Below are 15915 nucleotides of genomic sequence, written 5' to 3'. Positions count from 1 at the left end.
TCTAGGTGTTATCAAAAGTCTGGAGTTTTGAGATCTTAGAGAGTGTGATGGGTTGTAGTGTGGTAGAAGCTCTGTTATGTAGGTAGGGGCTAAACCGTTTAAGGCTTTATAAGTAATTAAAAGAACTTTAAAGTCAATACGATACTTAATGGGTAACCAGTGAAGTGTTGATAACATTGGGGTTATGTGATCGTATTTTCTGGACCTGGTTAGAACTCTGGCAGCTGCGTTCTGAACTAACTGTAGTTTGTTTATTGATGATGCAGGACAACCAGTAAGTAGTGCATTACAGTAGTCAAGTCTTGAGGTCACAAATGCATGAATAAGCTTCTCTGCGTCAGCAACATATAAAATATTTTGTAATTTGGCAACATTTCTAAGGTGGAAGAAGGCTGTTTTTGTGACATTTGAGATGTGATTTTTAAATGACAGTGTAACGAGGAAGGCGGGACGAGAGCCGTGAGGCAACGAGGCGGGGCCGGTGGCGTGAGTGATAGTGGGAATCAGCTGTGCGCACACCGGTCCCGCCTTCCTCGTTACAGACAGGTTGCTGTCTAATATATACAGCAACAACTCCATAATTTGTAGATGACCGCTACTTCTGTGTCCAGCAAACTCACTAAAACACTGGAGCACAAGTTTGTCTTTGTCTCACTATGTTATGATACACAAATAAAGAGATGTAGAATTCACGTACTTTCGTAATACAGTGAGGGAAATAAGTATTTGATCCCCTGCTGATTTTGTAAGTTTGCCTACTTACAAACAAATGAAGGGTCTATAATTTTTATGGTGGGTTTATTTTAACTGATAGACACAGAATATTTAAAAAAATCAGGGGGAAAAAATGTTATATAAAGGTTATAAATTGATTTGCATTTCAGTCAGTGAAATAAGTATTTGATCCCCTACCAACTAGCAAGAATTCTGGCTCCACAGATTGATTATGTGCCTATATGGACCACAGATTAGTCCTGTCACTTTAAGAAAGTACTCCTAAATCAGCTTGTTATGTATATAAAAGATGCCTGCCAACAGAATCTGTATCTTCCAGTTCAACCTCTCCAACACCATGGTCCAGACCAAATAGGTTTTAAAGGATGTCAGCGACAAGATTGGAGACCTGCACAAACCTTGAATAGGCTACAGACAGAAGCTTGGTGAGAAGGAGACAACTGTTGGTGTGATTATTTGGAAATAGAAGATATACAAAATAACTATCAAATGCCCTTGTTCTGGAGCTCCCTGCAATATTTCCCCAATGGGGTAAAGATGATCATGAGAAATGTTAAAGATCAGCCCAGAACTACACGGAAGAAGCCTGTTAATGATTTCAAGACAGTTGGGAACACAGTTAGCAAGCAAAACATTGGTAACACATTGGTAACACGCTATGCCACAGTAGACTGAAATCCTGAAGCACCCGCAAGGTCCTCCTGCCCAAGAAGGCCCGCCTGGCTCGTCTTAAGTTTGACAATGAACATAAAAATGATTCAGAAAAGGCTTTGGCGAAAGTGCTGGCACTGCTGTGAGACCAAAATGGACTCCTGTGTTTGGAGGGAGAGAAATGCTGACTATGAGCCCAAGAACATCATGTCTACAGAGAAGCACAGTGTTGGAAACATTCTGCTTTAGGGCTTTTTCTCTGCTACAGGTATACAGGATGACTTCACCGCATTGAGGGGCTGAGGGACGGGCCCATGTACCGTAAAATCTTGGACGAGAACCTCCTCCCCTTAACTAGGTCACTGAAGATGGGTCATGGATGAGCCTTTAACATGACAAAGACGCAAAACATATTGCCAAGACAACCAAATAGTGGCTTAAGGAGAAGCACATTAAATGTCCTAGCCAGTCTCTAGACCCTAGTCCTATAGAACCTCTGTGAAGGAGGCTAAAACTCCAATTTGCTGAGCGACAGCCAAGAAACCTTAAAGATTGACAGAGGAGTGGACTAAATGTATCCGGACACATGTGCAAACCTGGTGACCAACTATCAGAAATGTCTGACCTCTGTGCTTGCCAACAAGGGTTTCTCCACAAAGTACAAAGTTATGTTTTGCTTGGGGATCAAATACTTATTTCACTGACTGAAATGCAAATCAATTTATAACCTTTATATAACATTTTTTCCCCCTGATTTTTTTTAATATTCTGTGTCTATCAGTTAAAATAAACCCACCATAAAAATTATAGACCCTTCATTTGTTTGTAAGTAGGCAAACTTACAAAATCAGCAGGGGATCAAATACTTATTTCCCTCACTGTATATTATTAACTTGTTATATGCATAATGAACAACAATGATCATGCAGGATGCTGTTTATTCATACAAAGTGAACATGTTTTGTTATGGTTTACAACACGTATTAATCATGATGCAAAATACGGTCACAGTGTTGTCAATAAATGTCATGTCCTCGCTTTGACTTCGAGTACTGTGAAAATAAATACCATAAACAAACAAACAAACAAACATGTGTAGAGGAATGTTGCAGAAGGTGATGATTATCCATCCTGCACCGAAGTTTCACATGCTAAGTGATGCCGCTCTGAGCCCAGAGTTCCAGCGCAAGATAGTTCCAAACAAAAAGAACTGAAAACTGTTTTCAACGCCGATTGTGAGTGCAGTTGTAACTTCACTCCTAATGTGTTTAGCTGTATCACATGTATCTACTTAAGTTCTAGTCGACGGTGAATGATGTCACTTCCTGATACAAACATGCCCCGTTGAATAAGCCCACCCCCGCCATTGATTAACAGGTTTCTGTACAAGTCAGGGGAAATGCAAATGCAAAGGAATTTGCGATTTCATTTGAGTTTTGGCAGGCTTAATACGTGACGCCAGAGGAAGTAAAATAGAGTATGGGGAATTGCTATTGCGATTTAAATATGGCAGGGTCGTAACTCGTAAAACAGAGGTAATTCATTTGAAAATAGACTTTGCTTCTCCTTTTGAAATTTGGCAGACATTGTACGTTCGCGTAAATGCAAATGCAAACGGCTTGCATTTGCATTTGAATTATATCACAATTTTGACACGAACAAATAGAAAACGCATTTGCAAATGCAGTTTGCAATACCTTTTTAATTTACTCCGCAAAATCATTCCATAGTGCTTCATTACCAACTTTCATTTTGATTCACTTTGTTGCTTTGCATTGGTCCAACCTTTTATCTCGGTATCCTCTGAGACTTCCGTCAGGATTGTTCTAGCATTGTGCAAGGCCTTGAACTTGAGCTACACAAGGCTTGGAGAGGAGCCACGTGCAGTGAAGCGAATCATCCTCGATTCAAATAATCTGCCAAACTGCCATCTCAACAATTTTAGAGTTTGGTAAAAGATCAGACCACATTGATTTTGATATGGAAAACACTAACATATGCAGCCCATAAAATACAGAAGGCAGAACAAGTTTAATTCCTTTTCTTAAAAAAAAAGTTAAATTTCTACAGTTTTTATGGAAGGTTTACCTTTATTTCTGAACTGTATTTAACAGTATCATTTTTATTTAAACCTGCTATCTAGTTGATTTAAGTTAGAGTCTTATTTTGAGAAATATCTTTAATCTCTATACACTGAAATTAATCTCATTATTTTGAGAATCTTGAGATAATGACTTTGCTGTTGTATTACTCAACTTTAGATGATTACAGGATTGTTTCTATCAACACTACCTACAGTATTTGTGGGATTAATTCTCGTTAGTTTAGTTTTAGATTAGTTTTCTAAACTAACTTAGTTACATTTATTGACAGTAGATCATTTCATATGGATATAGGGAGCCGAGGAGATGACGCATTTTTGTATGCAAAACCCAGAAGCGAGTTAGCATTTTAGGACTTCCGGTTCCATCGCTCCAAAGTCTCCAAAGGTTTTTTGAATGGGTTTTTGGTAAATCGCCCGAAATAAGATCTGTGGTAAACAAAACCTCTAAATATTTTCATGTTTTATTCTATGACATAAAATGCATCAATTATAACCCACTTGTGATTTTTTTAAAGCCTTATTGTGTCTTAAAAACGGCGGTTGCTAACAAGTTGCTAAAAGCGACTACTTCCTTTGGCGGGGACGTTAGACATTATGGCGCATATAAAGCTCACAAATAATGCAACATGGGCACAGATCTCTTAAAACAGATGCGGATTCATACACTTGCCAGGGAACACATTTTTTATAAAGTTTGAAAGAGTTGTCAGAGGCTTGGTGGTGGTGACGTTGATATCGAACGACCTTAAGTGTAGTCTGTTTATAGCATCGTGTTAGCTTTTTATTTCTGACGATTGTATTTTGGCTTCAAAAGTAACAAATGTGGTGTTAATCTTTAAAGATTCTTTAAACGTGTAAACATAATAAACCTTTGTTAATCACAGAGTTTATTTTTTGCGATCTTCCAAAAGTCTACGGGGAAAATGCATAGGCTTTCGGTCGAGGGAACCAGCGCGGAGCTTGCTTCTGGGTTAGCCTAAAAACGTCATCACTGAGGTAATCATGTAAATGTATATGAATAAGAGAAAGAATAAACATAACAAAAATGAGTATTATCCGTTTATTCAAAACCTTAAATTTAGATACCTGCAGTTCAAAAAAGGGATTCTCCTCATAGAGTTTATTCTGAATCATTTAAGCACCAACTGTTATTTTACCAAGAATTTTGGCCAAATAGAATACATCTTAATGAAAGTGAAAATAAATTAAGAATGGAGAAAAAAAAAAATCCAAATGCTGTCGTTCCTATCTGGATGGGATTAGATTTCTCGGCAGACCCCTCAAGTGGCCAAAAAACAGTGGGTAATTTGCTCCATAAATTTGACCAAGGTTAGGTGGAAAAAGAAAAACCACAAACACGTTTAAATCCGACAGGATTTAAATCACAAAGTGCATACATTTTCCTACCCTCCACAGTAAAACTCAGTCCCTGTGAAGCAGTTTTACAGCTCAAATAATAAACAGGCTTCGCTCAATAATGATTTCTTTAGGAAAAATTAAAGTTTCATGTTTCTGCCTTTAAACTCTGCAGGTTCCTGTGTCTTCAACTGTGTGTTCTTAAATGTATATTTTCGCTTATCTAAAAAACAAAAAACAAAATCATTTTCAACATAATGCCACAAATGCGTTGAAGCCGGAACATTTCTTTAACACCTTCCTTTTTGTGAACAAATTTAAGCAAAGTCTTAAGCAAATGGGTTCAAGTAAGGCCGGCATGCCTCTAGGTGCGAATGTGTGTACATGTACGTTTCTCCAGACTCAGATCCGTTAACCTGCTCTAAAGTGCCTGTTTATTTTAAAGGTCTACACGAAACCTCCACGCGGGACTAAACTGGTCGGATGTGAGTCTAGTCCGTTTTTTATTTGGTCTGTAACACAAGGACTTTCAGCATGTGGTCCTGTATTAAACACGACTTTATTTAAAAGCACCACATGAAAAGCGCATTGGGTTTTACTAGAGCCGTTCTAATTGAGGTCAGGCAGCTGCTGGATACAATTAAAGGTTCACGCACACACACTCCTGCACACGCACGCACGCACTCAGACACACACACACACAGGCTTTGGTTGACTATCCCCGTGGGGACAGTCCATAGGCGTAATGTTTTTATACTGTACAAACTGTATATTCTATCCCCTATCCCTAACCCTAAACCTAAAGATCATAGAACACTTTTTGCATTTTTAGATTTGTAAAAAATATTGTTCTGTACAATTTATTAGCTTTTTTGCCCCTGGGGACCTCAATTTTGGTATTGGTGTGTATTCAGGTTTAGGTCCCCACCGGGAAATACAAACATGAACACACTCACACACTAACGTACTCGCACACACACTCACGTACCTTCCCATCTGCCTGGAAGCGTTCTCAAAAAATTTGGTTTTGGAGGCGACACTATGGGAAAAGAGAAAAAAAGAAGACATCAAACCATCGATGCAGTAATACATTATCCTAATTCTGAAGACTGAATGCTGCATTTTATTTATATCCTTTGTGCATTTTATTTATATCCTTTGTGCATCACATTTTGCTGTTTACATGCTTTGAAGCAGAATACATCGTCGATCAGATTACAGTGATCAGAAAATGCTGCAGACTCAAGTTTGAATCTTGAACCCCAAATTTGGAAATGTTGCTTATTTTAGCTCCGAGTCATTCTTTGCACTTATTTAATCTCGTGTACATGTACTGACATCTTTATGGAATCTTTGAGTGTGTATATGCGTGACACACATTTTGCATTTGACACACACAAACTTGTTTCTGTTGGCTATCGGTTAATAGGAAAACACAGCAAATACAGTATAAACGTGCATAAACACACGCACCTCTAATCATCATTATATTTTATTGAAGACATTATTCATATTAATGTGTTTATTATAAATAACTACCCCAACAAATTGGTTATAAGAGGTATTATATTAATAATGATGATTTTTAGAATAGCCGTGAGAGGCTGTGTGTGAGGGTGCGTGAGTGTATGCGTGTTTCCGAGATCAATTTGATTGAAGTCATTTGGAGATAAGACCATATGACACTGCAGCCAACATACCCACATGTTTTCTCAGAGTTGGTCTAAGATTACCGCTCCCTGCTCCTGCTCATAGAATGGCAATTATAAGGAGCTGACAAGCAGAAACCTATCCTAGATTCTAGATTAGCAGTCTTTCAAAAATAAATTCTGCTCTGTATCGTATATTTACAGTTAATTACCCAAGTATTGAGATCATGATGTGTCTCGGTTTACAGTACTGCTGTAATGTAGCCTCTGTGATATCTGTATTTTTTTAAAGCACTTGAAACTCAATATTGTTTTAAGGGTGACGTTTTGTTGGAATTGGAAAAGAAATTCTAATGCGTGTCTTTGTTTAAAAAGAAGTATCAAAAAAACAGATTGTTGTTTGCCTGAGCAATCCTTTCGTCGCAGATGGTTAAAGTTAACACAAATGGAAAACAATTGCATTAATGAGGCGAATGCAGTCGAATTGACCTCTACCTGTGAATCATTAAAATAACTGTAGCATTTTCAGGATAAAAACCCCACAGTTAGGGGATCATTAGTCTAGCTGCGAATCTTAAGGACTGCTGTGAAAATGACGATTTAAGAGCATTCCTGAGTCTGAGCTAAAGTGAAACAAACGCATACATCTCGGAAAAAAAGATATAAAACTGTATTGAGGGTTGATGGGACTATCGAGCCACCCAGACACTGTCTAGAAAAGGTCGTCCCTCAAAACTGCAAAGGAGAAGCCGGCGACCCTTCAGGGCTCGGTCGTTGACAATGGAGTAAACCCGGACCGGCCAACAATTTCATGAGTTATGCATTATCATTGGCGTGTATGAAAGGACGGCAGCAGGAGTCATTGCTCAGAAAACCACCGTGTTACAGAAAGCCTGGATTCGGAGCCAATATGCAAGTGGTCCAGCAGCATGTGGAAAAAATCTTAGGCTTTTAAACCTAAAGTGATATGCCCACACGTCAAAAACACCATCCCTATGTTGAAGAATCATGTCGGAGGGCTCTTTATCATCAGGAGGTACTGTGCTATCTTCATAGGATGGAAGGAATAATAGAAAGTGAAAAATACAGAAAAGTACAGGGTATCTGATGCAAAGCTTGGGAGAAAGTTCATCCTTCAGCAGGGCGATGATCCCCGACATCGCAGTGGAACAAAAAAGTCAAATATCTCACAATCGCCCAGTCAAACTTCTCATTTCATCGAAGAATCTGTGGCGCTCCTTGAAAATTACAGTAGACAGGTGTCTCGCAAATAACCGGAACAATTCAGAGCAAATCTGCCTAGATAAATGTGCCGAAACCACACTTGAATACCTTGTGAAGCTGGTAGGCTACAGTATATCTTCAAACTATTTAATACTATCATTGGCGCACTCTATAAAACCGTAGGCATGGATTGTGTGCTACGCGCCCCGCCACATATTTCTTGATTTATCAGTGTTTATCTGAATACAAGAACACAGTTCACATCACGATAATGAAATTGGACTTTCAGGGCTGAAATGAAAAACCACGGAAAACAACATTTCAAAACACGAGTGCTGAAAAATAAGGATCTGAATAAATCAAGACTAGCATCAAAGTGAGCTGCGGTTTATAGTGACGGATGTTTACTCACTACGAGGCCGTTGACTCTTCATTCTGAGGTTTCACGGGGAATCGGTTGGGCGGGTCTGGCGGTCGAGTGGGTGGCCGGCAGATGGAACTCTTCTCTGAGAAAGATCTTCCCTTTAGCCCCTGAGCCTCTCCTGTTACACACACGCACACACACACCTGTTACCAGCATTTTAACTGACTCACTCACACATCGTAACTATTGTGTGTGTGTGGCCCACTTGCTTATTATCCATACTTTAAATGCCAGCATTATTACATAACACAAAGCAATCAGTTCACTTTCAAAAGGAAAATTCATTCAATCATTTACATGCCCATCGTCATTTCAAACCTGTATGACTTTCTTTCTTCTGCAGAGCACATAAGATATTTTGAAAAATGTTGTTAACAAAACAGCACAGCCCCCATTCGCTTCTACTGTATGGACACAATACCAAAGCAAGTGAATGGGGGCCAGTTAACTTCATTCTTGAAAATATCTTCTTTTGTGTTCTGCAGTTTGAAATGACAGAAGGGTGAATAACTGATGACAGAATGTTCATTTTGAAAGTGAACTACTCCTTTAAATTCAGATTTTGACCTTCATTCATGTCACACCGAGTGATGGAAAGTTTGATCATGCCTGTTACTTGGTTACCGGTTGTCACTTTTAGCTGCGGCCTCCTACCCTGGAAAGACTGAGCCCGGTTCACCGTCGCGCCCGATTCCCCGTTGGTCGTCGCCGCACCGTCCTGCCTCGGACTCTCTTGTATCCTGACGTCTAGTTTGGAAACGTCACAATCCAAGGGCCGTAGAGCAGGTTTGGGCTTCCAAGATGTTGGAGAGAGTGGGACTGATGGAGGAGAGACGGAAGGAGGTACCAGTTTGGTTCTCTGATGAGGAATTGGGTTGGTGAGGCTGGTATCTCCATCGGGTTCCCCGCCGTTATGAGCGGCACTGTTTTGTTCTCGTCCTGTGAAGCACAGAGACGGTGAATTGGAGATAAAACACTACTTTAACGTCTGGCGGGTCAGGAACACGATTGCTCTCGAACGTTTCCCCTGAGGGAAGATTTTATCGGGGGTGTCGTTAAAATTTTACATTTCCTGTTCCTGTAGTTTTGGCTTAAGGAGGAAGTCTGTAATAAATAAATAAAAGTGTACAGCTCATCGGGCTCTCTGTCCTCTTGTATTTCCACAAGACGAGAAATACGAGCCAATAAAGGTTTAAGAAAAATCCAAACTAGTCAAAATCAAATTACAAATTATCCAAAGTGAGTCATTTGGTTGTAATAGCTTCAACACGGCCAGAAAGCATAATGGGAGCTGTAAACTAAAATGAAAAGTGTCTGTGGTAGCAAAGAACCGCTCAAGCCAAACATGGTGTGTGTTGTACGTGCTTCACACACAAGTTCACTTCAGCAGAACGGAGCTTTTCTTGAATGCAATATGCTTTTAGCTCATTTTCATTATTTGTTTGTGAAGATGACATTTTGTGATTCCTTTAATGAAGATGGTAAAAGCTAACTGTGGCTTTGACCTGTGGTTTACTGCTGCCTTCATTGATGCTTTTGTCATACAATGGAGAAGTTCTTGCAGGGAAAGGTCACTAAAAGCGTGTTTCAGTCTATTAGTGAGTCTGAGAATGAATTAGCATAATTATGAATACTGAATCAGATAATGAGTGAATTTTATGAATGAAATTTGAGTTGTGAGTTCACTTATGTACACTATGGGTCGAGTGTGTGAACTGATAAAACTGGTCTCATATCAAAAATTGGTCTATGGCCATGTGACAATCAAGGACATAAGTGTAGAACACAGCTGTGTGTGTGTGTGAATCTACACACAAACAGCATCAGTCAAAACAACCAGCTGTGTGCGAGCTAGCCAAACTGGACAAACACATTTGCATGAACACGCCTTAACAAAGAAACTCACATTTTGACACACACACACATGTGCACGCTCCCGATATTCCATGACTGTTTGTATCCTCAACAAAAATATTCATACACACGCACAAACTTACTTACCATCTAAGTTCCATTTCAACTCAACAGGTGGCTTACTGCGCTCCCTCTCTCTCTCTCTCTCTCACACTAACACACACACACAAACTCCTCCACCGTCCAATCCAACAAACAGGAAAAGAGCAGATATGATCTTTTTAGATTCATGCTTTTTCAAAAAAACACAACAGAAGTAAATTTTTATTCTACTACAGAGAACAAGCAAAGTGAGGATCCAGCATGCTTTAATGAGCCAAATTTCATTAATACTCAAACAAGAAAGTCATATTAATGGATTGATGAGCGCATTTGTTTTTGATCAAGAGGAGGAAAAAATAGCTCAGATGTTAATAATGAAAACGGCTTATTACAGGAAAGAAGTCCAAAAGGCGATTGAAAACAGACTCGTAAACACATGTAAGCATTAGCTCTCAAACTCATCGGGTAGCCGACACGGGACACACACAATGGCGGCATACCAACACTCATACACACGCATGCAGTCATACAAGTACGCGCACACACGCACGAGCGCGCCGCTGATGCCCGCACACACTTAACGCTGAAGGGCAGGTAGTCGTTTAGTTTTCATGCTCTAGTGAGTGTACTATTAGCTTGACTGTTGTTAAACACTACATAACACCACTTACAATGAGGGGAGGACAACATGTCAGAGAACAAACATTTATCAGGGCAGACAAACACACACACACACACACACGGACGCGTACACACGCCCTGATCCTTCAGATTTAATCATACAATACACAATGTGCATGAAAGCGTAAAACTAAACTGGTTGGAATGTGTGCAAGTGTGTGACAGGGACGTCGGAGAGGTTTGAGCGTATTTTCCTCATTTAAAGAAAAAGCACTTAAGGAGAAACATATCCAGTCCGAGGTCCCTTCCAAAATATATGAAACCTGATCAGCTGTTATGTGTGTGTGTGTGTGTGTGTGTGCTTTGCTGAGTACTCTGATGTTTGGGTGTGTGTATACTGTATTTTAGCCTTTTTGCACAAAAACAGGTAAAAGCAAAAAAGTACTGAAGGAAGAAAAAGAAAATACTGATTAATATAAAATAGCACTATATAAAAATCTAGAAAGCACATAATACAGTATGTTTGATCTGGGCTCCAAAGATCTTAAAAAAGTGAAAAAATAAAAAGTCTGGAGCACATAAATGACAAATAATTCACTTTCACAAGAATCTACTGATGATCACTGATGAAGCAATTAAAAAAAGCTATGCATGATGATGGGATGATGGCTACGATGACGAAGACTATTTACTCTCGAAAATGGGAGGCTGAAGGGCAGGGTAAAGATGAGGTGGGCGTTTCGAGATCGTGATTGGCTGCCGTCTTCGAGGCGCCACCCTCGGAGGCGGAACAGGAGGCGGCATGGTTTCTTCTGGAGGACCTCTGAAGATCTGACAGCATCAAACACATGGCATGAATCACAAAGCAGACACATCATCAAAAATATGAGCACTAAACAGTCCTGTCAATCACACGTTGTTTTCTATTTCAAACATAGAAGTCGTCTCATTTTGCTTTTCACAAAATGCAGAACTGTTCCCTGATCATTAAAACACGGGCATGTCTGACCTTGCTGTAGTCCTCGATGAGGATCTCCATGACGATATTCTGGAACTTTATATCCAACATGGCTGCCACCGTCTCCTCCTCCGCTCTCATGAGAGTGGGGCCAAATATTACGCCCATGTTTGACGCTGTCATCAGATTTTCACCGCTGTGGCTGCATACGCTAAAGAATTACACACAAAAAGCATACTGACTAAAGTTCTCGTCTGGTACCCCGGGTTGCTGGTTTGATCCAAATGTAGCGAACCATAAAGCCTGTTTCACACCGCACACGTAAGCAGCGCGTCTTTTTCCGACACTCAAGGTAACAGGTTACAACATTCACACAGCACGCAAAGGCAGAGCTGAAGCAGCTGTACAGTACAGCATTGTTTATGGCCAAAATGCACATGGATCGACATGACAAAATATCAATTTGACCTAAAAGCATGTGAGGTGGAGCCTATTGTGTTTTAAACAGTCACTATGACTTTAACCCTGTGCATCATTCTAAATACTGTGCAATTAATCGTAATTGATTTTCAACTTTGGCTTCCAACAATTATGAAAGCAAAATAGTCGAGGTAACATGATTATTGTGCCACATTCTGTTTCGCAAGGATTTTCTCATTTCTACTGTTGTAAATCCACAGCACACCTCTTTACAAAGGCTGTGGCATGTTTTGTCAGATATGAATATATGTTTAGGAGTTTTCAGTACGTTATAGCGGTGCACAGCATATCCGATAAATCTTGTTTTTTTATATGATTTATTTAAATATACACATTTATACTTTATTTGATCTATTTTTACATTATTTTGTATTCCTTATTACATTAAAAACGAAATAAAAAACCTGTCTTTTTAACACTGGATTTAACTGAACAAGTCAACAAATAATGATAAAATAACTGATATTGAACCGTTACTTCTTCAGATGTAGTGAAAAAAAAAAAAGTGTCTTTCATGCCGTAAAAATAATTAGGCCCGGTTTCACATACAAGTCTTAGCCTAAACCAGGACTACGCATTAGTTAAATTAGGATATTTAAGTCACTTTTATAAAAATGCCTTAGAAAAAACATTACTGGTGTGCATCTTGAGACAAAACAATGGCCCTGATGGCCCTTTGAGACATGCCTGAGCAGGTTATTTTCAGTTAAGACAGCCCAAACATTCATTTTAGTCCGGGACCAGCCTTAAGCCTTCTCTATAAAACCAGCATTAAACTCATAGGAAACTAATCCTGGCTGAGATTATCATGATTAATTCATGAAATGGTAAAAACACACTGTTGCTAGGTTTTTTGGCCATACCACAAAAGGTTGTTTAAATAATTTATATTTTACAAATAAAAAATCTAAAATGATCATAAAGTCATTTGTTATATGATTTCATTGTATGTATGAGGGGAAAACAATTGCATCATGCTGTCAATCATCTCTCCAGAACAGAGTGAAGCCTCATCTTTAACCAGAGAAACGCATATTTTGTATGCGTATATTGTATATGTTGAAGGGTTAACACGATCGCATTGTGCTGTCAATCACTCTTCAGTGAATCTTTATCTTTATTTAATCGAGCAACAGATAAGATACAGCAGCTTTTTATCTGTATAACTCGCAGTAAAGCATAAAAACAATGAGAATGAAACAAATTAGTTATGTAATCTATATTGTCAGTAAACAGGTTAAGCTCATACATGAATTAAACCTAAGGCGAATTTGCAATTGTTGTGTTGGTGGTACACAGCCTTGCGCTTGCAACCGCTGCCGGTCTGTCACGATGCAAACGCTCTGCTTCTGTCCAGCATAAGCACCATAAACACTATGCTTGCGTGTCCAGTGTGAAACAGACATTAGCTCATGACATTATGACCTCAGGGGATGCTGTCCAAGTAATAAATGTAATACAAGTCACTTTTTATACAATTATCTGCTAAATGGCCACTCATGTACTGTCTACTACTGTCATGTGCTGATCTATTCTTATAGCTACAGAAACATTTGCAGACTTATTCCACTTTATGCAATTTAATTAAATCCTACCTTCAATTTCAATTTAGTATGTCTATCCAAATTCGTGACTTTGGGCTAGTGTACTGTATATATGGGTATTCCTGACGCACACACACGCAGATGACACATATGGAGCTATACACTATAAAGCAAAGTAGGTTTTTATTCTCAGCTTAGGCAGAACTTTCACACACACACACGCACGCACACACACACGCACACACACGCACGCACACGCAACCTGTTGTCATTAACCAAAACACAGCTCAAATATATAATTATAGAGGTACACTCAAGCGAGCTGGGTACCGGTTAGAAAACCGCATTCGGAGCGCTCGTGTGCACGCATGCATGCCTCTGTGTGTTTTACCTGACCAGGTGTTTGATTAGCAGTTCCAGCATATCTCTGTTCCGCTCTGGAAGTTTGTAAACAAGAGAGTGGACCGCCCCTAACCGATAGTCCAGATTCTCTGATTCTGAAAAAGTCAAACACACACATACATGCACTTCAGATACCCAAAACACATCATTAACATATTTACTGTCACATTTTTAGGGTCGCCCATTATGGAAAGACCAGTTCACCTGTCTCTCATTACACTGTACTACGTTAGAAAGGATCGAATACAGCAGACAGTACAGTCGGTGCACCGTTCCATCTACTCGAAAACTAATAGAGCTGTATAGAGCCATTTGCTCGAGTTAGCAAACTAGCGGTTTCTAGAAGTGTGAATTTGTTTGTTTTTCTCCGGCTGACATATTACGGCAGTCTGCCGAACGTCTTTCGACTTGTCCAAAGACAACTTGTAAAATCCTAAAAGGATCAGTAGAGACACATTGACTGTGACATCTGGGATAAACACAGCTTTATCTGAGCACACAGCCTCTGGCTAACCATATCAGTGGTTACTTTATAGAAATTCAGTGAACTGGAAACCGAGCGTGTACTTGGGAACTCCATAGAGCAGTTTTAGGAGGAGCTGCGGGCCAGTGTAGCTTCTATAGGTTCGAAGGGGTCAAATGAAGCCACTCAACATCTTTTCTAAATAAAAAAGAAACCGCGACCAGCTGCGACCGCACGAGATCAAAGGCATGATAAGATTTGGACCCGTGCGAGTAAAGCGCATTAAAGTGAGCCGTTAATCCTTCGGCAGGTGTAGGCCATTCCTCTGTGCCGGCCAGTTTAGTTGCGTGTAATCTGAGCGTAGCTACACAGTCGAGCTATAATAATCAAAGATGCTTTAATGGCTTCTAATCTTATTAGGTAAAGGCAGGATTAGAACACAGCATGATTCGAGGAAAATGCTCAAAGCTGGACGCGCACTCACACACACAATACCACAACCAAATCACACACGCGCACTGAGCGCACATACACAGAGAACAGAAGGGTGACATCACTGCAGAATGCTAACAGAAATACTACAAATCAGATCGACTTACAATTGTCTGAGTGTTAATATAAATTAACTGTTTTACAATTAAATTAACTTTAATTGTTTCGCTTATAGTCAATATGTCTCATGTACAGCTGCTTTGTAACAATGAAAATTGTAAAAAGCGCTATATAAATAAAGTTGAGTTGAGTAAATCTCAGAAGGCATCTATATGAACATTTTCCTTTTTTGACAACATAAACAACCTAATGTTACATTAATGAACTGTAATGTGTCATTTTTATTTTCTCTTTCTGTTGGACAGAAGTGCACCAATATCAAAACAGTCAAAGGTTCAGGATCAATTAACTGAAATGTTTATAGTGATTATAGTAAAACCTTTTGATCTAAAGTTGTATGCTTGAATGTAGTTTTGTGCAATTGTGCCAACAAATGGTAAAAACAAAAGTTAAAATTTAAAAAATAAGGAAAAGCAGCCCGAAAAAGCCCAGCATGGTGGTAACTCTATCAATACTGTTTAAAGCTCTTTCCATGGTGGGACCTCAAAAATCTGGCTGATAAAATCTCATGACATTTATACAACTTCTGGGCAAAGGTTTGTTACTTTGGAATTACTAAAAGAAAGATAGTTCCCATAGTTTCATTTGTGGTATGTCATAGTGGTACCACTTCACAATAACGTATTTATTAGCATTAGTAAATGAATTGACTTACATAAACTAACAATAAGCATTGCAATATTTTTGTTTCAGCACCTTGTTAATGTTAGTTAATGTCAATACAATTGTTTCAGTT

At 39.2% G+C, this 15915-nt stretch overlaps 1 protein-coding gene across 2 annotated transcripts in view; it reads right to left on the bottom strand.

The window, feature by feature from the left end:
- The window catches only part of ophn1 (oligophrenin 1), a 41612-nt gene that overhangs the window by 6931 nt on the left and 18766 nt on the right, over window positions 1-15915 (bottom strand). The window contains exons 17-22 of one of the 2 annotated variants that reach the window (XM_057326235.1): window positions 14094-14199; window positions 11730-11889; window positions 11413-11551; window positions 8768-9082; window positions 8132-8261; window positions 5835-5885 (exon numbers count right to left, since the gene is read on the bottom strand). In XM_057326235.1, the coding sequence (XP_057182218.1) occupies window positions 5835-5885; window positions 8132-8261; window positions 8768-9082; window positions 11413-11551; window positions 11730-11889; window positions 14094-14199 (901 nt within the window). Of the gene's footprint in view, window positions 1-5834; window positions 5886-8131; window positions 8262-8752; window positions 9083-11412; window positions 11552-11729; window positions 11890-14093; window positions 14200-15915 lie in introns of both variants that reach the window. The other variant, XM_057326234.1, reaches the window with a different exon arrangement.

This window comes from Triplophysa rosa, linkage group LG2 (genome assembly GCF_024868665.1).
Source record: "Triplophysa rosa linkage group LG2, Trosa_1v2, whole genome shotgun sequence".
NCBI lineage: Eukaryota > Metazoa > Chordata > Actinopteri > Cypriniformes > Nemacheilidae > Triplophysa > Triplophysa rosa.
Note: the sequence above shows the minus strand (reverse complement) of the source record. Positions and strands in the feature narration are given on the sequence as shown.